General features: G+C 54.3%; 1 protein-coding gene across 1 annotated transcript in view; it reads right to left on the bottom strand.

Annotated features, from left to right (window-relative positions):
* CDH5 (cadherin 5) overlaps nt 1–19,123 on the bottom strand; it is a 31,520-nt gene extending 12,397 nt beyond the window's left edge. The window contains exons 1-6 of the mRNA XM_059383944.1: nt 18,993–19,123; nt 8,478–8,696; nt 3,957–4,245; nt 2,899–3,015; nt 1,831–1,995; nt 563–750 (exon numbers count right to left, since the gene is read on the bottom strand). Coding sequence (XP_059239927.1) covers nt 563–750; nt 1,831–1,995; nt 2,899–3,015; nt 3,957–4,245; nt 8,478–8,678 — 960 coding nt within the window. The 5' untranslated portion in view covers nt 8,679–8,696; nt 18,993–19,123. The remainder of the gene's footprint in view (nt 1–562; nt 751–1,830; nt 1,996–2,898; nt 3,016–3,956; nt 4,246–8,477; nt 8,697–18,992) is intronic.
* Nucleotides 19,124–22,597: the final 3,474 nt, after the last annotated feature.

Genomic DNA, 22,597 nt, shown 5'->3' with positions numbered 1-22,597 from the left:
TAGCCACCGCCAGTGACCACCCGCATCCTCCCGCACTCTTTGCTGCAAGTGACTGTAACACTCCTAGGGCTGGGCGGGAGTCAGGGCAAGCCAGAAAGTGCAAGAGTGGACACCCCCTGGAGCCCTCAGCTGACCCAGCATCTCCCCCCAACCCCAGCTCCTGCAGCTCTGAGGCTTCTTCCACACTGTTCCACAGATGTCCCCAGTGGGACTGTGTCCCCCTTGCCCACAGTGACAACCTGATAGTTAAAGAACCTGTGTTCTTCCTTTTATGTGGCCCTGCCCCTAGGCCTTCCTGGCGTCACTTCTCAAGTAAATTATTTACATCCCAAATCCTTGCCTTAAGGTCTGCTGCTGGGGTAACCCAGCCTAAGGGCTTCTGTCTTGGCTCCCCTTTCCCAGCTCTAGTGTCATGAGCTCTAAGAGCACATGGCCAGTTCTGAGCTGACCCAGAATGTACATCTTTGATGACCTCCGACCTTGGAGCAGCCCCTGGGTGAGTCCTGGGAATGCATGGAACCCCAAACCCCACATCTGATGTCACAGCTGCATGCACACAAACCTTCATGGGTTTGATGATGCCCTCGTTGTGGTTGGGGTCCGTCTCAATGGTGAAGGTGTCCCTGTATTCACCCTGTACGATGCTGTACTTGGTCATCCGGTTCTGGGGCTCGTCTGGGTCCTCAACGAACAGAGAGCCCAAGGAGCTGCCTACACGGATGTCTTCAGGCACGGCAAATGTGTACTTGGCTGATGCAAATAGGGCGCCCCCAAGGGCATTGAGTTAATGAGATAGACAAGATAAATGTCCCTTATACTATCCTAATACATTTTATACAGGAATTATACATGATAAAATAATAATAATAGTAATAGCACCTCTGGAATTTGGGGTCCCAGGGCAAAGAGGTTCTGTTCTGTCCATCAATTTAACGAACAGTAATTGAGCACCTACTGTATGCTAGGTACTCTACTAGGGGCCTGTCATTTTTTTTTAATTTTTAAAAAATATTTTATTTATTTATTTGACAGAGAGAGAGATCACAAGTAGGCAGAGAGGCAGGCAGAGAGAGAGTGGGAAGCAGGCTTCCTTCTGAGCAGAGAGCCTGATGCAGGGCTCAATCCCAGGACCCTGAGATCATGACCTGAGCCAAAGGCAGAGGCTCTAACCCACTGAGCCACCCAGGTGCCCGGGGGCTTGTCGTTTCACAAGAGAGACAAGTCATACCGTTAGCAAGCATCTCTCATGTACACTGAGGCCACTTCAGGCTATCCTTGGGATGACCGAGCCTCTGAATTACACATCAGCATTGGAGGGTATAAGTGATGAACCGTCTGACTTTCCTCCCAAGCCCTAACCAGGGCATTGGAAAAGCTCTTGTCAGGCACTTTTTTTGGGGGAGAGAACCAGTCTGTGGGTGGGCTCAGGGCTCAGCCTCAGCTCTGGATATGGAACTTTGCCGTACCCCTATTCACCAGCTCCCAGGGATTCTCTAGCTAGGGCCTGGACTTTTCCAAGCCCATAGAAACTGGGTGAAACAGTTTCACTCAGGGCACGGTGGGGGGGGGGGTGGGCACAGCAGGGAGCGTGATTTCCCTGGGGCCTGTGAGGGCACTGTGGCAGATGGCATTTGGATAGCCTTGGGAATGTGCACAGGGGTACAGAGCAGAGCCTCTGCCAAGCACCAAAGTGACTTTACTGGGCTTGGGCACCCCCTGGGTTCAAGGGAGAGGTAGATGGACTGTGGGCTTCTCCACAAGACACTGCGGTCACTGAGTCTGGATTCTCCCAGCCCTCATCCTCCCTAGGGCCCTCGGGGAAGAGCTCACCCTGGGTGAAGATGGGGAAATTGTCATTGATGTCCTGCAGAGTGACCAGTACCGTAGCTGTGCCTGACTCCCCACGGAGGCCCTGGGCATCTCGCGCTTCAACCACGATCTCGTACTTGGCCTGCATCTCTCGGTCCAGGGTTTTGGTTGTCGTGAAAATGAGTCCTGCAAAAAGTGTCCCAGCAGGAGCCATGTTACTTGGAAGGTTTTAGAAAATACTGGTGCGTGGGTCGCACCCCTGACTTAAAATCTCTCAGGTGATTTCACTGTGCAGCCAGGGCTGCGAACCACTGGCTGACCCCCCACCCCAACCCTTCACACCCGGCACTGCTGGACCAAAGCTGCCCAAGGAGTCCGAGCTGTGTGGAGCATGGTGTTGAGAAAGTGTGAGGGCACGGCTGGGCTTCGAGGGGGAGGAGTGCCGTGATGGATTAGTGGGGTCTGCCGTGATCATTGGTTGTGGCGGTCTCTGTGCTGTGTTGTACTGGCCGTCCTTCCGAAAGATAGTGTGCCCAGGCCTGACCACCTGGACTTCTGGCTTGCCCCCCAAACTCAGTCCTCACGGTTTTTAAAGTTACCCTGAGTGGATACTTACAATGGGCCATGTGTTCTCTATACTTTATTTCATTCAAACTTCACAGCTGCCGTGCAAAATGGATATACATTTTCCCATCTTCAGGATGAGGGAACTAAGGCTCGCGGAGGTTAGTTGACTTGCCTGAGGTTTCCTTAGAGGGTGTGAGCTGGAGTAGCAGGACTGGGTTGGGAAACTGGATGGGTCCTTCCCTACACACAGAGCTGCTAACTAGCATTCTCTCTGCTTCTTGTGTCATGTCTGGGTCCTGTGTTTGTTTCCTGGCTTGGAGTCCGTGTTTGGGCAGCGGTCTGCTTCCTTCTGCCCTCACCAGCCACCTTGTCTAAACGGGTATAAGCAACCGTTTCTGTAGGATGGTGTGCTTGGGTGGTAGGTGACACCTCTGTGACTAGATCCCTCAGCGGCTGCACCCGGAGTATCCACCCTACCCCGCCCCAAGCCAGTGCCCGCCCCAGAGGGTTAGTAACACAGACCGGAACCATCGATAGCAAAATGTTCTTCTCCCTTCAGGATTTGGTACATGACAGAGGCATGGTCTGCCACAGTGGGGTCATCTGCGTCAACGGCTGTCACACGGATGACAGAGGTCCCTGAGGAAAGAGCATCCAGGGGTTATTGCCTTGGGTCTGCTAGCCCCTCGCCCTGTTCCCAGATGAGGACAGTTAGGGGGCCCAGGCTGTTCCCTGAACCCACCTCCCCCAGAGTCCTGGCTGGGAGAAAAGGCTGCTTTATGTTCTTAGGAGCCTGCATGGGCACTGAGTGCTGATAGTGCTAGAGGTCGAGTTTGGTCGTCTTTGAAGGAGGCAGAGAGCAGGTGGTTTTTAGTCATGGGAGAAATGAGGGAGGGGACGGACAGGTGGGTTTGTGAGGAGAAGTAGAGGAGAGTGGCGTGGAGAACAAAGGAATGGGACGGTGTCCCTCGGGTGAGTGCCACATCTCTGTTTCTCTTGAACTCCAAGATCTCCGTACTTTACCAGAAGATCTGTTAAGATCTCCCAGGTTCTTGGCTGGGAACCTTGGACCAAGCATTGGGGAAGGGAGCCTTTTTCTGGTACCTACTAGAGGCTGAGGGTAGAATTGAGGAAGTAGTAACTTGGAGAGGCCTGGGGTACACTGGTGCTGCACTTGGGGTGAGGGCTGTGGTCCTCCCCCCTCCACTCCTGCGTGGCTCCTAGAGGTGACTTCTTACTGTGGTGGCCAAGTTGGTATTCTTCCTGGGTGAAGGCTATGCTTTTACAGTGCTAGTCCTGAGCCAGAGCAGGGGGTGGGCTTTGCTCCGAAGAGTAGTGAAACATGTGTCTCTGATGGTCAAGGCTCAGTCATGATCAGGGTTAGGACTCAGTCCATGATCAGGATCAGGGCTCAGTCCATGACTAGGGGCCAGGCCAGTGTTTCTTTCAAGCCACGTAAAATAGCAGTTTCACTGAACTCACTAAACCCTGACCCCAGGCAGTGAAGTTGCGGATGGGAGAAGTGCCTTCATGCCGCGGATGAGTGGGAGAGGAGGGGACTGTAAAAACAGGGCACATACCCACAGCGGACATCTCCGGCACAGATGCGTTGAACAGCCGGTGCGTGAATACAGGCCAGTTGTCATTCACGTCGTGAACTTTGATGGTGAAGCTGGAAGGAGACTCGAGGTTCTGGTTGGTATTCTTGTCTACCACTAGGGCAGTGAGGTGGTACTCAGGGATCTTCTCCCTGTCCAGCCTCTCGAAGGCATACACGTCCCCTGTGTCCTCCCTGACCCGGAAGACCTTGCCCACAGACTCTCCTTTGAGCACATACTTGGCGTTCTTGCGGTTCACACTTGATTTGATCTAGGAAAAAAGAGTTGCCATGAGCGGAGGATGGGCGGGGTGGCTATGTGCACGAGTCGATGCACGTAGGTACGTCGGTGTGTACATGCGCACCTGCACGGTTGTGCCTGTGAGTGTACACGTGTGTGGTGCTGTCCAGGGAGCCTAAGTGTAGCACCTGCAGCTTTCACAAGTGTCTCCAACTGGTCTTTAGTGCATGTTCTCAGCCAGGTCCCTGCAAACACTACACCCACGGGGCTTGTCCAGCCTGCTGCCCTCCTACGCCCAGAACAGCACTCGGAATGTCGTAGGCGCTTACAAAAAGATTTTCGAGGGAAAGAATGTTGCCAATGGGAGGCAAGGGATATGCTGCCCCTTACTAGTCACTTAAGCTCTCTGAGTCATGGTAACTTCATTGTAAAGTGGAGATAATATTGCGTTTATATGTTGAGCTCCTCTGTTGAGCAGAACGGTGCTTTCAGAAGTGAATTCCAGGAAGCACTGATGTCTTTTGCTGTTCCACACGAAAATTCCGTTCCAGTGAGCTGGGAGATGGCTGGCACCGGCTAGCCAACTTACATCTTTCGGAAAGTTTGTGAGCTAGTGTTCAACACAGCCGTTCTTAAAAGTTCAGTTATATAAACTTATCAGTTAAATGAATCCTATTAAAAGCAAAGATAGCCTACTCAAAATTCATTGCTTTCTCATGATTGTACTACATTTTACTATGGTCTTGAGGTTATATCTGTTTTGAATGATGGAAATACTACACGGTGCGGTGTTAATATGTATCTGTATCTTTTCACAACTCTGTCTTTGGTGCCATTAAGTTAGGACCTTGTAACAGACACAGTAAAAGTATTTACACATGGAAATGAGCAAATGTGGTGAATCAGGAGTTTTTTTTTCCTGGAGAACCAGTTGTCAGACATTTATCAGCAAACTACTGATTCCAGTCAATTTAGTCTTGGTACGGTACATAAAGTATTCTCTTCTTGGAGATTTACAATGCATAGCCCTATAGAAGAAAACTAATGAGCTTTAACTTAGGATTCCCATTGTAATAAGAACATTTTTCCTTTGTAACACATAGTATTAGTGCCCTAGAGACTAAAATTTATTATTTATTTATTTATTTTTAAATTTTTTTTTTTAAGATTTTATTTGTTTGTCAGAGAGAGAGAGGTAGAGAGAGCGAGCACAGGCAGACAGAATGGCAGGCAGAGGCAGAGGGAGAATCAGGCTCCCTGCTGAGCAAGGAGCCTGATGCGGGACTTGATCCCAGGACGCCGGGATCATGACCTGAGCCGAAGGCAGCCGCTTAACCAACTGAGCCACCCAGGCGTCCCCTAAAATTTATTTTTTAAAATAATTTTTTTTGAAGATTTTATTTATTTGAGAGTGAGAGACAGGAATGCCGTCTTGGTGGCTCAGTGGGTTGAAGCCTCTGCTTTTGGCTCAGGTCATGATCTCAGGGTCCTGGGATCGAGTCCCATGTCTGGCTCTCTGCTCAGCGGGGAGCCTGCTTCCCTCTCTCTCTCTGCCTGCCTCTCAGCCTGCTTGTGATCTCTCTCTGTCAAATAAATAAATAAAAATCTTAAAAAAAAAAAAAAAGAGTGAGAGAGAGAGAGCGCACAAGATAGGGAAGGGTCAGAGCAGGAAGCAGACTTCCTACTGAACATGGAGCTCAGCATGGGGTTTGATCCCAGGACCCTGAGGTCATGACCTGAGCTAAAGGCAGACGTTTAACTGACTGGAGCCCTCCAGACGCCCCAAGAAAACGATTTAGAAAAAGATTTGGAAGCTAATGTACGTAAAGCCATTTGCACAGGCTCTCAATAAATACATGTTATTATTCATGGTATATCCATATGTTGAAAGATATTAGGGTAGAAGTGCTAAACATTTCATTTATAGAATCTTAGAAACAGAGACTTTAAGGAACACAAGAGAATCATATTTCATGCATGTAAAGTGGTACTCTCATAGATGGTTAGAATATTTAAGAAAATGCAGTTCAATTCCATTAAAAATGTATAAATCAGTTGCCTAAAAGTTGCTAGGCAGAATGCTGGAAACACAGGGGTAATCCAGACCCCGTTCCTGCTCCCAGGGTTGAGACTCCGAGACAGGGCCATATGGGTCCAGGGAGCAAGAGCCTTGAGTAAAGGTGTCTGATGAGGAGAACCAAGAAAGAGTGGGTGTCAAGACAGAAGAGGGAGTGTCAAGAAGGGTGTGGTCAGATCCCGTGAGGCTAGAAGGCATCCCTCGGATTGAGCAGCAGTGCAACCCCGGCGCCCTGGTTGAGAGCAGCATCAGGGCGGAGGGTGGGGTGGAAAGCCAGAGGACAGCTTGGAGAAGAGTCTGCAAGGTGAGGAAGTGGAGACAGGGTGTGAGGGCCTCCGTCTTGGGTGGAGCAGAGCCGGGTACTGGGTACCCGGTGTACTGGGGCCCGGCAGGTTCATGAGGGGGTCCCAAGACCCAGGGGCCAGGATATATGATGAACAGTGGGTCAGGAGGCAAGAAGCAAACACCCCAGCTCTGCAGCCTGTGGCTCGGGGGAATAGTGGGGGTTCAAGGAGAAGGGTCAGTCTGGAACTCTGTGCGAGTTGCTTAGGGTTAGTAGGTAGTTCCAAACTTGGTTCGGGGTGGGGAGGTTGGTGCATTAGGACCCACATGGGCAGGGTTAGTGGTGGGGAGAGATTGAGCTTTGACCTATTTTATTGGAATTCTGCACAAGATTCCATTGGAGTATAAGCTCCTTCCCTCCAACACTTTATTTTTTAGAACAGTTTTAGCTTTATTAGAAAACCGAGAAGATAAGACAGAGAGTTCTCATGCATCCTGCTCCCAGTTTCCACGATTATCAATGTTTTATGGTGATGTTATGTTAGTATGGTGCCTTTGTTCTCACTAGTGGACCAGGACCAATACATTTGTAGTGACTGGGGTCCATCATTCATACAGAAGCCCTCAGTTTTTGCTTCATGTCCTTTTCCTGCTCTAGGAATCTATCCAGGACACCCCATTACATCTAGTCATCATGTTTCTTTGGGTTCCTCTTGGCTATGACAGTTTCTCAGACTTTCAGTGTTTTTGATGACCTTGACAGTTCTGATGGGTACTAGTCAGGTATTTTGTAGGATGCTTCTCTACTGGAATTTATCTGATATTTTCCTCATAGTCAGACTGGGAGTATGGGTTTCTGGGAGCGGTCTCTCTCTCTCTCTCTCTCTCTCTCTCTTTTTTAATTATCAGTATATTTGGATATAACGTCTTAATGCTGAAAGCCATGCTGACCTATATTTATGGATTCAGAAAGCTGCTCAGGGCTCACTCCCATTGTCCAACCAGTCTGTAAACAAAGGCTCCGGACTGTGGCCTTGATAAACAGGGATTTCCTTCCCTCAGATTACGTCTTTGGGAGCCAGGAGGCGATCCTTGGAAACTTGTCCTTGCCTCTCCCAGGCACCCTGTTCCTTCCCAGGGTGGGGACTGCTTGTGGCTTCTCTGTCCCCTGGCCCAATGCCAGGTGCCAAGCGAACACTCTTGGCGGATGATGGCAGGCCTGACGCTCTTCCTGCTGCTTGAAGACCCTTGGGAGAGGAGAGCCTTCTGAAGGTTTCCATGTCAGGGCTACGCATGAGCCAGGTGGCTTCCGCTTTCTGCGGGCTCTCCCTTCCTCGCACCGCAGATTTTCCTCGGGGCTGGCCATCCTCATCAGTGGCTGATTCATGGCACAGTTATCCCATTGGGAAAGATGTAGGTGGGTTGATGACATTTTCCTCTGTGACGCAGAGTTCACGTTTGTGTTGGAAGTCAGGAACCCTGCGCTTTCCTGGGGTTTGTTCTCCTCGGGCTCTGTCTGAGTCTTATCATGTGACCCTGGTCAAGCATCTTTCTCTCTGAGAGGCCATCCTGAGGCATTGACATTTCCCAGCCATTCTAGGGAGCCCGAGGAGCCCGTGGGCACAGTCAGCCTGCTGGTCTGGGCAGGCTGTGCGTGGAGCTTCCCTGGCTGGCCCCACCCCCAGCTGCTGGGGCACCACCTTCCCTTCCCTGTCACCACCACCACCTTTCCCTTCAGTGTCGTGACCCCTTCCACCAGCTCTGTCTGCTCTACCACCATTACCTTCACAGCCACCGGCCACCCCCTGGCTGCCAGGACAGTGTGTTACCAGCTGTCCCGCTGCCACCATCATTGCGGGCCACCTGCTGCTGATGCCGCACCTGCTCTGGGGCCCGAGGCTTACCTTGCCCACATAATGGGGCAGTGAGGTGTTTTTCTCTTCATCGATGTGCATCTGGTTCCAAATCCAGTCTCTCTTCTGGCGCTGGTGGGTGCGCAGCACACCGGGGGGGTCCGGTCGGACAGGGCTGGGGTCTGTTGCCACCACCACCAGCGGGTCCAGGCAGGTGCCCACCGAGGTGAGCAGCAGCACAAGCATCTGCATCTTCTGAGAGGCACCGATCTGGGGAAAGAGGGGGGACACCGCCAAGGCGTGGCGGTCATACTCCGGCGTGTGAGCAGCTGCCTGCTGTTGAGGGAACTTCCCTTATGTTCACTCTGCGGTCCTTTCCTCTCTGCTCCTACGGGCACAACCAGACACTGTTCCTGCCCCGCCCCCACTCGCTCCAGGTCTGGGGGAGGGAGGCAGACACAGAAACCCTTCTCCTGAAGTTCATGTGCGCTGGTCTGGAGGCGAGTGCCGGTGACCAAGGGACCCCCCGGAAGGGCTGGATGGAAGGTTTTTCTGGAGGAGGGGGTGATGTGGTTGCTGATGGGAGCTTCCAAAGCCCTGTGCTGTGACACCCCATAACCCTCCTTTTACACACAAGACGTTAAGATCCCCCCCGGAGCAAGTGGTGGGGCTGGGGATGGAGCCTCCGTGTCTGACCTCAACAGCTATCACTTATCAAGTACTTATTACAAGCCCGACACTGTGCAGCTGCGCTTTACGTGTGTCATCTCATTTAATTTTCCTGGTTACTCTCGAAGTGGATTAATTATAACCCTCACGTGACCAACAAGCTGAGGAGCAGAGGGGTTTAGTTAACATTCCTGAGATCCCAGACTGTGAGCTGCAGAGTGAGACTCGAACCAGGTCTGCCTGGCCCCAAAGGTCGTGTTTTCTCCCACTGCCCTCTCTTGTCCTCACAGCTGCTGTGGGGTGGGACTTCAAGACGCCTCTGAGCAAACATGCCCTCCCCACCCCCGCCAGCAGGAGAGCCCCTGTGGCACTCTTGCTTTGATGCTGTATTCAGAAAGTCCTTAGGAAACCCCAGTGTCTTAACCTGGAGGGTCAGGCCCTCACCAGGCCCAGAGCTCACAGTTGGTGATCAGTTTAGTAACTATTACAAGGACAGGAGTGGGGGAAGGTGGGGGATTGAGAAGCTGGGCTCATAGTTTGTGGGGCCCAGTGTAAAATGGAAGTGTGGGGCCCTTTGTTCAAAAAGTATTAAGAATTTCAAGATAGAGATAGAAGAGCATGAAAACGGGCCTTAAGAATAGGACCCAGTGTGCTTGCAGACCCTAAATGGCACCTCTTGGGACAGGAAATCAGCCTGGACCAGAATCTTGGGTCACCCAGAAATCACAGCCTGGTTTCATCCTGAATTCCAGGAAGGGGGGTTTTCCCCCAATCCCCTGTGGTTGGTGAAGGCTCTGACTCTGGTTATCATTGTGCTCTCTCAACCCTGACCCCATTAGTCTACTCATGCTGGGTCTCTGCATCACTCATCTGTGGCTCCTGGGTAAGTTCAGGGTCAGAGGTCATATGGGTGGGAGTGGGAACCAGGGTTCCTGCTTGGAGAGAGACAAGGACCACAGGATCCTGGATAGGAGGCTGCCACCTGGCTTGTCCCCCATCTTGGCCCGAGGGAGAGCCTGGATTTTGCACATTACAGGAGTTTTGTAAACTCTAGTAACATTTTCTCTAAGACGCTGGCACCAGGCTGTCCTCAGTGAGAGCCCGGGATGTCTGCGCTGGGCTAGCCTCGCCTCTGGGTCTGCTGATCTTAGCATCTGAGGCCCCCACCCTGTGGCCCCTGCTGCTGGCCCAGGAGGAAGCAGGCTCCCAGGCTTGGGTGGGACAGAACACTGGAGCTTGTCAGTGAATGAATGTGCCATGTGCCTGGGGAGAGGTTCTGGGTCTCAGGTTCCTCAGTTATGAGGTGGTGGAACTGAAGGAGGCTTGGTGTCTTTTGAGGGTAGGACATGGAGAGGATAGCCCCTCTAGGTGGGAGGAAGGCAGTGATGAAAGATTTGGGGATGTTGGGAGTGCTGGCCAGGAAGCTGGTCCTGACTCAGGGGACGTGGCCGGCATGCCTCTGCCCCAACATTGCCAGACTCAGGCCTAGCGGGTCATTTCCTTTTCTGCCTACAAAGGGACTTCGAGTCTTGGTTCTTTCTTCCTCCCAAGTGAGAGGTGACTCAAATATGAAAAAGTAAAACAAACAGAAGTGAAACTGAGAAACGGAGAGAGAATCCTCAGGCCTTTAGACAAGGTGGAGTGCGAACCCACGCACTGAGCCAAATGGGTACTGAGTACCTACTATACGTGGGTTCCATAATGGGCACTGGGGCACAGCAGTAAGCAAAGCACATGGGATTGACCTCAGGGAGTGCACGCTGTAGTGGGAACACCAGGAAAATAAGCAAGTTAAGAAAACGCCAGCTAGTGTTACACTGGGGGGTGCAACTCAGAGAGAGGGTGGCTAGCTGAGGTCAGGGGAGGCCTCTCAGAGAGATGACACTTAAACCAGCACCTTAGTGTTAGTCTTAGGAGTACCAGGGGAAAGAAAGTCTTTCTAGGCAGAAGGACTAACATGTGCAAAGGCCCTGAGGTAGAAAAATGGGTGGGGTGCTTCAAGAACCAAAAGAAGCCCTGGGTCAGGTAGAAATGAGCAACAAGGGGTGAGACATAGGAAGAGGTGATGAGGTCAGTGTGGTAGGCTGAGGGAAAGCCCCCCAAAGAGGTCCGTGTCTGAATCCCTTGGAATCTGTGAATATGTTACTTTCTATGGCAAAAGGACTTTGAGCAGATATGATGAAGTGAAGGATCTTGAGAGAGGGTGGTGGGCCTGGATTATGTGCACCATGTTATGCATAATATAATTAGAGTGTCCTTAAAAAATGAAGGCAAGAAGGTCAGAACCAGGTAAAAGGAGATGTGACAGTGGAGACAGAAATTGGTGTGATATGTGGCCACGGGCCAAGGAATGTGAGCGGGCTCTTGAAGCCAGAAAAGGCGAGGAAACAGATTCTCCCCTAGATCTCCAGAGGAACGCAGCCCCGATTTTTAGCCCACTGAAACCCGGGTCAGACCTGGCCCCTCCAGAACTGTAAGAGGAAAAGGAAATAACTTGTGTTGTTTTAAGTCCCACGTTTGGGGTAGTTTGTTGGCTCAGCCATTGGAAATGGGTGCCATCAGGTTGTGTGGGGGCAGCCTGGGGAGAGAGCTCTTCCTTAAGAGGGTAGGAGAGTGCCATGGTCTGATTTGCAGAGGTCGTAGCTGCGGTGAGGAGACAGGCTGGGAGGGGGAGACCCAGAGGTTGGCGGTCACTGTCACCCAGATTGGGGTGAGGAGGGGAGGGCCCTGGAGTATGCTTCTGAGGTGGAGTGACTGGAACCTGCTGGAGCACGAGATAGAGGAGAGATGAAAAGGGTCCCTGGGCTGGTCCCCCATCCTGGCCTCTCCCAGCGCACCCCCACTGCAGCACAAGCTTGGGCCTGGTCCCAGTGTTGATGGCCAGCCCCGCTGCAGTCTCGAATCACAGCTCCCTCTCCTTCCTGGAGAACATCGAGCCTCATCTGTGTCTTCCCTCCTCCCCAAGGCCGGCCACAAGTCACACATGGATCTTTCCTCTTCAGGCTCAGGCGGCGCAGGCTGGTGGTGGTTGCGGGCTCAGTGGGCTTCCTGCACCTCAGCTACACTGTTGCACCACTGCATGACTGTGCACAAGACGCTCTACTGCCCGGAGCCTTGCTTTCACCATCTGTACAATGCGAGCACTAGCATCTACCTGTCAGGGTGGCTTTCAGGCCTGAATTCCGAAGTAGTTGCAAAAAACACTAGCTAACAGTGAACCCAAACGTGGACAAATACTCTGTCACAGGAGTCTGCTTCACCGAGTCGTCGAGTTACCACTTTTATTCCTTAACACCCCGTCATGCCAGCTCATAGGGCGGTGAGAGATGGAGCCAGGATGTGAACGGAGGCTGCCTTTCACCCCAAATACTGCTCTCCACACTGCACTGCCTCCCTCTCGCTGGGGACCCTCGCGTGTAATGATGATAAGCAGCTGTCCATGCTTAGCTTTCGGAGATGCTGTCTCATTTGGTTTTCATATTATTCCCAGGACATAGGAATTACTGCCCCCAATTCCCAGAGGGAGAAACTGAGGCACGGAGACAAACAACTCAGAAGTGGCAGGTCTAGAACCCTTACCTAGCTCTTTTTCTGAATCCTGGGCTCCTTCCTCACCCAAACTCAGAGGGACCTGAGGGATTTTTCTATCTGAAAAGCCTCATTTATTTGGGTCTTTCACCTTTTGTGTTAGAAATTTGGCCTCCAAGATGCAGGCCAAGAGGAAGGGTTTTGTCGATGATTGTTTCTCCCCCTACTGCTGTTGGAGAGGAAGTCAGCCGTGCCCACAGCTGGAAGCAGAATTGCCCTTGGCCACACCTCTGGAGGTGGGTCTGAGCTGCAGCCGGGGTCAGGCTTCCTTTAGCTCTTCACCTTGCTATAAGCTGTTTATCTTCACCAAGTTTTCGGAGGGATCAGAATGCTGCCAGGTGGATTTGGGGTATGACCGATGAGCAGAGGATCTGAGGAGTTTGGAAGTGACTTCTCTGCTCAGAAAGTCTCAGCTTAGGAGCCCTGGGAACTTGCCTGACAACAGCCTTCAGGGGCAAGGGGACCTGCTTGGCAGCTCCACACAGAGGCCAGATGCCTGACCTGGTCCCTGTCATGCAGGGTTTGTGATGCGGCCCCACCCCTGGAGCCCTGCTAGAGGCTTTTGGGGGGCAGCTCCAAATGCATTCCTGGAGGAGGGTGGACCCTCTGTGCCCTTGGTCAATCTGGGAAGGTCTGGGGGGCCCAGAATGAGAGGACGGGGTGTGTGGTCCAGAGTGAGCAGGCATGGAACCCAGGAGAAGGGGCCGAGGAGCCTCAGAGAATCTGGGGGACAGCGGGGCTCACCTATGCCCAGATGGGAAGTCGGGGCTGGGGAAAGCTCTGGCTCCACGTTTTTGTCCACAGCGGGTGGGGCCCTTCATCCAGATGCCTGGGCTGAGCCTGAGGACTGAGGGGTGCTCCGAAGGTTGAGCCAAGTGTGGGGACCTGTGCCTTGTCTGCTCTTCTCACTTGTCTCCTCTGTGGGTCTGGGGTTGCTTGGTGGGCTTCTGGCAGCAGCCCAGCCTGCAGGACGTTGACACCCACCAGGCTTGGTCACTGCTTCCGGGCCTCTGCACTTGGCGTTCTCTCTCTTCGGCCTGGACTTTAGGCCCATGTTCCCACTTTTCGGAAGCCTTCTCTAGCGCTCAACAAACATTCATTGAGCACCTGCTGTGGGCCCCGCACCAAACTACATGTGGGGAGCCAATGCAGTCTGTACCCCCACGGGGAAGGATACTAACCATTTGGTAAAAAATACCCAGTTTTAAATTGTGTGGTGTGCTGATGGAGGAGAGTGAGAAGCTGGAGGTGGGGGCCAGAAGACCCTAGAATGTTCTGAGGGTCTCAGTCCAGGTGGGAGTCTTACTTTTCTCTGACCTACTGTGGGACATCAGGCAAACATCCCTTTGGTCCCTTTCTATTTGTGGCCTCCATCTGTCACTGAGGTTTGGTCTTGAAGGCGCTGTGAAATCTACTCAGCTCTGTGAGTTTAAAAAAGACTCGGGGGACACAGAGGGAGACAAAGGGAGGGGAAAGGAAGAGCTAGAGCTGCTCCTTTTGTAGCTACAAAGACCCTAGGAAGCCTGGACCCCGCTGGGAGCCTCTCAGTGGGATGGCCTGGCAGGTGACCCTGGGCTAGCCCTGTCCCCAGTACCAGCAGCCCCCTGCTCCTTGACCTGACCAGAGCAATGCTCAAGCCTGAGGCTTTAGGGGCTGAGTCTAGGCCTGAAGGGGTTATCAGGCAGGGTGGAGGGCCCTTTGGGGTGGGGCAGAGGAAGCTTGCGGGTCAGGAATACACATGGATGCACAACACCATCAACGGAGTCTTTGTAAGTACACACCCCTGTCCCCACTCACCCACCCTCCCCAAAGAGTAGCCCCTCTGCTCTCATGCAGTACACCCCCTCCAGCCGGGACAAGATTGGGCAGCTGAACCCAGCCCCAGGCAAAGCATCAGAGGGCGGACAGGACGATCATTCCTAGCCCAACCTCCCACAGGCTCTGGACTCTAGCCCAGGCGCCCTGGGTCAGGGATTTGGGGCCAGGCTTTGGGAGGAAAGGCCCAGAACATGTGGGGGCTGTGCCTATTGGAAGGGCAAGTGCTGGAGCCCTTGCTCCCTGTGTGGCCCTGGATGGCTCTTCTCACTGCTTCCCACGCCACCACCTTGAGCCTCAGTCTGGGACAGAGATTGGAGCCAGTGATCCCCGGATTCCCATATTGTCCACTGGATGCCCAGCATTTGCAGCTGGGCCTTGGCAGCTGTTAGGTACTGGGAGGATGAAGGGTGAAGCCCTAGGAGCCTCGGGATGGGGTGTGTTGGGGGACAGGATTGAGCAGCTGTGAACTGACCCCTTTGGGCTTTCTCCTTGTTTGTGCTTAATTCAGGCTAGGGACCAGCTCCTGTGGGTCCCAGACCTAATCTCCTTCCTGTAGGGTTTTGCTGACAGCTTCCCTCTCTCCACTCCCCTTCGTGCTGACTGTGCTACTCCCCTGCTGACCACTCCTCCCTGGCTCCTCCACCCCACACCTTGCAGGATGAAGCCTAGTTCCTGAGCCTGGTTTCAGGGCCCAGCATGGCATAGCCCCTGCCCATCCTGCTGGCTCTCGTCTTCTCTGTCTCCGTGCCCCTTCCAGCCATGGGGAGAGCTAGACATTTCTGGAACACATGTGGCTCTTCCTCTCTCCAGCAGGCCCTTTGCACAGGCTGTTCCCTCTGTATGGAATGCTCTTTGCTGTGTTCCCTGGGTGAATGCTCTACTTCTTTCCAAGCCCCAGGCTGCCTCTTTGATGAGGTCTCTTTGACTCCTGCCCCTAGCACAGCCTCTGCCTCCTGGCCTGAGTGTCTCCGACCTGGTGGGTTCTGGACTGGTCTCCACTTTGACCCAGCATCATGCTACATGAACTCAAGGCCCTGGACGTTGAGGTGTCAGTGTCCCCACTGCTCCCTGTCAGCCTGCCTTGGTCTCCAGTTCTGGTCTTGTCACGCTTTCCTCCTCACTGACAGGATTTAAAACACAAATTCGCATACTTAAAGGCAAGACCTTGGGTGGTCAGAGCAGGTGCAACCCTTGGTATAGCTCAAAAGAATCTCCTCCCCAAATAGCATCGCTAGTGGCCCATCATATTAGACATACCACCAGTAGGATTTTGATTCTTTGAGGACAAGTTTCTTTGTGTCCTCTGATGAACATTCCCTATGCAAGAAACCTTTTATGTAGACCTGGCCAGACAGAGCTCACAGGCTGTCACCCCTTTCCATATCCATGGCACACATCACTGATTACAGTATTACAGTATGTATTCCTACTGAACTTGAACTCAGTCCCTGAATCTTCAGTAAAATCTTATAAGTAGATACTAGCAATTCACCAGACTTCGTCTGTGATTTCAAACAATTTTGTGCTGGGTTTCTGGGCTCTAGGATTATCCAGTCTCCCCCCCATCTTCTAATGGGGGCAGCTCCAAGTTTCAAGGAGACAACACCCCTCACCCCCCAGCAGGGAGGTTTTTCCAGTCATCTTTGGGCTTCCTGACTTTGACTGAGGCTCTGAGACAATCATTGGGAGCAACAGAATGAGCCTCACATGCTTGCCTATTTGTACTGGCCGAGCTGCCCAAGAGCTGTGTAGCCTTAGGCCCATTCCTTGCCTCTCTGAGCCCCAGATCCCTCATCTGTAAAGGAGGCAACAGTAGCTGCCTCCTTGGTCAGGAGGATTAAATGAGATCATCGGTGTGAAGCCTGGTATACAGTAGGTGCTCAGTAGGTATGCAGTTGTCTTGACTCTTTCCTACCCACCCACTCCAGCCTGATGGCTGTGGGCCTGGCTGGCCAACTCACACCTGACCTCACTTCCTGGTTCTTCCCTGGGCCCACCTCCTATACCCCTCTGTTCCTCTCCACTGCCTGCCTGGCCCTGGGCTCCATGTTTCCCCTCCTCCCAATATCTGTGCCTGCCAGGATCTGAGGGTTACTGTGACCCAAGACAGATAATCTGGAAGTCCCTGAATGAGTTTAGGGACCATTTGGTCCATCCCCTGCCCTAGAGAGAATAGAAGACTGAAGGTCAGAGAGCAGACTTAAGACCTCTCAGTATTCCTCCTCTAGGAAGCCTTCTGGGATTTTTCCACCCAGTATCGGTTTGGACTTGGGTTAGGATGGACTTTTTAGAATCTCTAGCCAGAACCCAAGCTCCCCAGGGCAGGACCTGGCTCCTAGAACATTCCTTCCAGCATCATTTGGCTCCTGACTTATTCTCATGGCTTCTTCTGTGGCTTAAACTGTCAGGTTCAACCCTCCCTGACTTTTCCCCTCTCCGAGCTTCACTGTGGAGTGTGGTAGGGCTACAGGGTCAGAAAGAGGTGGCCTCACTCCTAGTTTGCTCCCGTCTCATGCTCACTGTGTAACCTGGGACTGCCTGCTTGGTCTCTTTCAGCAACCGCGGTCCCCTCTGTCAAACGGGAATTCTTTTAGTAGCTTCAGGAATGGTGGGGAAGGGGCTGGTGGGGAGAGGTGCTGGAAGTAACTGGGGTGGATCCCCATAGGCAAGAAGCCCAAGATTGTTCTAGAGTGAGTGGCTGCCGTGTTCACCTTATGTCCCCAAGGCAGCAGCAGAGCTGTGAGTCAGCCAGCTCTGGAAGAAAATACATGTGGCCCCTCTGGTTTCCTGCCCCCACGTCCGGCCCTTGTTTCGCAGCACAATTGGTCAGGTTGAAACTGCAGGGTGGGCAGCTTAACCCCTGCCAGGCCAGCGGATGCCTCCTCTACTGCCTTACCATGGTAAGCAGCAATCGGCAGGGCTGCCTGGGCCCCTTGGGGATCACCTGCTGCCCCCCAGACTGGGGCCCAAGATGGCAGGTCTCTGCTACTCCCCACCACCTGAAGGGGAGCCAGAGTCCCTGGTCCTGGCATTCATGGCCATCACTGTCGCCAGCCTTCCTGGCACTTCCTGCTCCAAAAAACCCTGTGGCCACAGCAGCCTTCCTAAACCCGCTGAGTTGCCCAGGCTTCCTGCCTCCCCCAGAGTGCCCTTCTTCTCTTGTGGGGTCCTGTCTGTCCCCTTCACACAGCAGCATCGTCCACAGGCTGGGGAACAAGCTCGGCCGGAGAGCTTGCCAGGGGAAGAGCGGAGCCCACAGCCTCTCATGTGCACTGCAGCCCCACCCCCCACCTGCTGGGGACTGACTGACCTCAGGGATCAAAAACTCGATGACATTCACAGCTCTGGGGTAACGGCTACATTCAGCTGTGATTTCCTGATGACCCCCTTCTGTGAGCCATTCCTGGGTGTGGACACGGCCTCCTATAATTGACTCATGGTTTATAGATGAGAAACCTGAGACATGGAAGAAATCCTTGGTGCTAGAAAGAGTCTGGGCTTTGGGGTGCCGGTCCTGGTTCAGATCCTCACTCCCGATCTTACTTTGCCCTGTCCGAGTGGCCTCCCCTAGGAGCAGAGAAAGGATGCATCTAAACTTATGGGTTCGTTGGCAGTGGTAGAATCATGAGCTCCATCTTTAGAACCTTTTAACCTTACCACCTCCAGTTCCCGTAATGGCTGGCGCCATGAGTCCCTGTCTCCATTGTTCTAGCGAGAACATGTAGGTTTAGAGGTGCTGAATAATCTTCCCAAAGCAACATGGGAAGGAGGGGTAGATCTGGGGATCTCACCTTAAACTGCCTGCCTTTAAGTCTTTTGGGGGGCTTCCCTGAGATATGAGGGCTGTGGGATCCCAACCTTGGGGCATATGACTGTAGCTCCCATGGCTCTAACCTGGCCCCCGCGGTGTCCAAGGCAGGGAGGAGAGGGGAGGGATCCATAGGCAGGGCCTCAGGTGCTGAGGGCCGGTCCTCAGCATGCCTATTCTAAAAATGGGGGCAGTGGCTAAGAGAGCCCTGGGCTCAGGGCTCCCCTTCTGGGGCTCCTCAGAGCCCAAGGCCAGCACAGAACTTGGGCAGGAGGGATGATGTCAGGCCTTGGTAAGCCCTCTCCCATGGGGGAGGGCCTCACAAGGGGAGGCTAGGCCTGGTGCCCATCCTCTGCCTCTGATGGCAACTCAGACAGACTCCCGCCCTCTCTGATCATGGCGCCGTGGAAGCCAGTGGGCCTTCAAGTCACATGGAGTTGGAGAGTCTCCCTGTGGGAGAGCACGGCCTTCTCCCCAGTCCTGAGAAGGCCCATTTGTGCCTGTGCCGCCAACACGAGGCGCACTCTCCTGGCCCTGCTCTGAGCCTGGAGGAGACCTGGTCTGTCCCCAAGGAATGACTCTCCCCTGGGACCCCGACAACAACCGCACTATACACGGGGAAGCCGAGCACCCTCTCTCAGTTTGGTTTAGGGTGAAGTGGGGTGCGGGCTTTCGTCACTCACTGTGCTCGTGGGCTGAGAGGTGTCCTCGTTCCGTCCGACCGTCCTTCTGGGGCTGAGCTGCTGTGGAGTGTGTGAAGCTCTGCCGATAGCCTTTGGAGGAGAGCCACACCCCGCCGACTAGGGAGGCCTGGCTGCCGCCCCTTCAGGTTTTCCAGCTGGCCCTGGCCCACTTCCCCCTGGGATGGTTTCCTGTTATTGTTCCTTTGTGAGGGCCGGGCTGGCTGTAGATAGGCAGGCTCTGTGGTGGGCGGTTGCCTCGGCCCGGCCAGGCTCTCCCCACAGAGGCCTAGGCCTGGATCTGGCCCGGGATGCTCACCTCAGACCCTGGTCCCAGGCCTCAGCTCTGGGGCCCAGGCCCAGCACCCGCCAAGGTCCTTAGTTCATCCTCCTCGTAATGCTCAGGGCAGGTGTCATCACCCCATTCTATAGCTCAGGGCACTGAGACTCTGAGTTTAAGGGGCTTATCTACCCAGCTGGGGTGTCCAGAGCCAAAAATCCAGCCTGGGTCAGCTTGGGCTTAGACCCAGATCTTCCCAGGTGGCCCCCTGACTTGCTGAGAGGGGTCAACTTGCGGGCGATGGGGAGGTTTCAGGGGTCTCGGGGGTGGGCGGGGGGGGAGATGGGAAGCAGGCAGCAGCCCTTGGCTCTGGGGGGCCAGATTGCCTTTTCCCTGGTGGCGGTGGACATGGGTTCTAGATTTAAGGTAGCAGCTGGGGTTTGTGGGGGGCATTTGGGTGTGGGAATATCTAGTGCAGTCAGGTGCCCTAGCTCTGCTTCTGACATAACTGTGGAGTCAGTCGTGTCCTCCGATGTTCCGTTTCCGCATCCGGAGATGGCGATAATCAGAGCCTCAGCCTCGCGTGACTGTTGAGAGAGCCACAGGAGCCAAGTGAGTCCGAACGTGGGATCAGTCCATCAGAACCAAGCAACTGGGGGCAGGAAGGGCTCAGTTTCTGTGAACCCTCAGAGACACAGGAGGATCTTTCGTAACCTGCGGGTACCCTGGCCCCACTCCAGCTCAGCTGATTGGGATTCTCCCCGGGTGAGCAGTGGGAGTCCGTCCTCTCAGTGGTTGCCTCTGTTTCCCATGGGTGAGTGGTCGGGAAGTCCCACACGTGATCCTTTATTGGACGGCGCAGACAGACACCTGAGAGGGGGAGCGTCTTGCTCAGAAGGGCCCTGGGACGGCCTGCGGACGTGAGTAGGGAGGTGGGGAATGGGGTGAAAAACTATTTTCTGGGAAGGGGAGGTACATGTTTCTCTGTTTTGGGCACAGTGAGCTTGACATGGCTTTTAGACACCCAGGTGGTGAGGCCAGGCTGGCAGTTGGAGAGGGGTGGTTACGGGTGACCTAGGGATGAGGTTCAGAAGCCCCGAGCTGATTTGTGGCTTATTAACCTGAGGCCCTGGGAGTGGGTTGGCCTACCAGGAGGGAGATCCCAGACTCCCAGATTTGTAGATCTTCCAGGAGAGCCCATCCAGGTAGAGGGAAGGCTGGGAGAGAGCAGGGCTGTGGACAGTCGGCGAGGATGAGGAGAGGGTCTCGTCGGGGCAGCCTGGGTGAGGGGAGGGCAGATTTGGAAGCTGGACGTCATGGGCCATTGTGGGCAGAGCAGGTAAAATGGAACGGAGTATACAAGGCCGATTAGAGGGGTCAGCAGAGGGGGATGAAGGGGGGAGATGTGTGTGATCACAGCTCCTTCCTAAGACTTAGAGTGAACAGAGCAAGAAATGGTGTGTGTGTGTGTGTGTGTGTTCAAAGCTATGTTTGCGCTGAGGGAACGTCCAGCAGATGGGGAAGACAAGCGATGCTGGAGAGGGCGGAGTGACCTGTGGAAGGGGGCTGTCCTGAGGTGGGCCTCTGCACAGGATCCAGCACATTCCATCACTTTTGGCAGAATGAAAAAACAAAGGCGCAGCGTTTTCTTGTTTTCTTCTCCAACAGGCTTAACTGTGCCTTCCCCTGCTGGAGGGTGGGGGTGGCCCCAGAGGAGCCAGGATAGGCCAACACTCCATCTCTGGTCCCTTGGCCCGATTCTCCTGGCCCCTCACCCCTTCAGCCTGTGCCAGCTGCCGGCTGTGTGGTCTACGTGCCATGGGGCCGGGCGGGGCCATGCATCACTTCCTGCTGGGTCTCGGATTTGGCGCTGGTGGCAGATGGGGACAGGGTCTGTCTTGGCACCATCTGCCGGTTCCCTTTGTGGTCCCAGTCCACGGGGAAGTCAACCCTGCCCTGAAGGCTGCTGTTGCTGTCATCTGTGTATAAGGGGATGGCCATCTGGGCACGTGCCCCGGGGCTGGAGTGTGTCACTGTGCAGAGGTAGTCCAGGCCACAGGAGGAGGACTAGTGCTACTTGGGGTCCCTGGGGATCTCATGCCCAATGTCTGCCACCACCCAGACCCTGCTCCAACCACTCCGTAGGCAGGGGAGGTCCTGGGAGGGCACAAGGCCAGGAAGTGCCATTGGGAGCAAAGGAGACAGCCGGTGGTCCGGCAGGAAACGGGATGGTCTGTGAGACCTGATTAGCAGTGGAGGAGGAAGCGACAGTGGGGGTTTTGGGGCAGACTGGGGAGTGTAGCAGGGAGGGCTCGGGACACCTACCTAGCGTCTGCCAGGACCAAAGATGATTGGCGGCTTGGCGTGTGATGCTCTGCTTGGAGAGCTACAGACCTGGTTCAGAACCTACCTTGGCTTCTCACTGGCTGTGTGACCTGGAGCAGCCGACATGCCTCTCTGAGCCTTTCCTTACCTGTGGAAAACATTACCTGTCCACACTTTGCAGGGCTGTCCAAAGATAAGTGAAGACGACACAATTGCATGAGCACAACAGCAGATCACCAGGGGAGGGTTTGCTGAGAATACAGATTCCTGGGCCTCAGCCTAGGTGGGTGGAGTCAAATGGCTGGCAGAGGCACCCGAAGGCCTGGAACACACCCGCAGCCCTCCCGGTGCTCAGGTCTGGGGAGCACAGCCTGTGTGTGCGGGCAGTAGGTGGGCTGTTTCTCAGGAGCTCCTGTTTCAGTCCTCAGCGCCCCTGGGGGCGGGGCTGTCATCATCTCCACCGCCTCCACCGCGGGCTGGGGGAACAGAGGCTGGGGATTGCGTGCTTTCCCACATCAGAGCTTGTCAGGGATGCAGTGGATCCCCTAGCCAGGCCTGCTTCTAGACGCTGCGTCCTTGCCCCCGACGCTCTCCTGCCCCGCTGGGGCTGGCACTCAGTAGGGGCTCCTCAGTAGGAGCACTGTGCCTTCTTCCCCTCAGTGCTGGAGGCCCAAGCCCTGCACAGAGATGCAGGCAGCCTCTCACCTCCGGGCCTTTGCTCATGCTCTCCCACGTCTGGCGTTGCCTTCTTTCTGCCCTGTGGCCTGCTTACAGAGCCTCTATCATCGCCTTGTCCACCCAGACCTCTGGCCTCTCTGCCACCCCGCCATCTCCCTGGGCTCCTGGAGCACCCTCCAAGACGCCCTGCATGGCCCGCCGCCTTGCTCATCTGGCCTCCCTGCACCCACGATCAGGATCGTGTCCCCTTTGTGTGTCCGTGGTGAATTCCTGTCCCAGGGCCAGTGCTGCACACAAGTGGACTTGAGACCGTGGCTTGCAGCCC

The sequence above is a fragment of the Mustela nigripes genome, chromosome 17 (assembly GCF_022355385.1).
Source record: "Mustela nigripes isolate SB6536 chromosome 17, MUSNIG.SB6536, whole genome shotgun sequence".
Lineage (NCBI taxonomy): Eukaryota > Metazoa > Chordata > Mammalia > Carnivora > Mustelidae > Mustela > Mustela nigripes.
The sequence above is the reverse complement of the archived record's forward strand: the minus strand, read 5'-3'. Positions and strand labels throughout refer to the sequence as shown.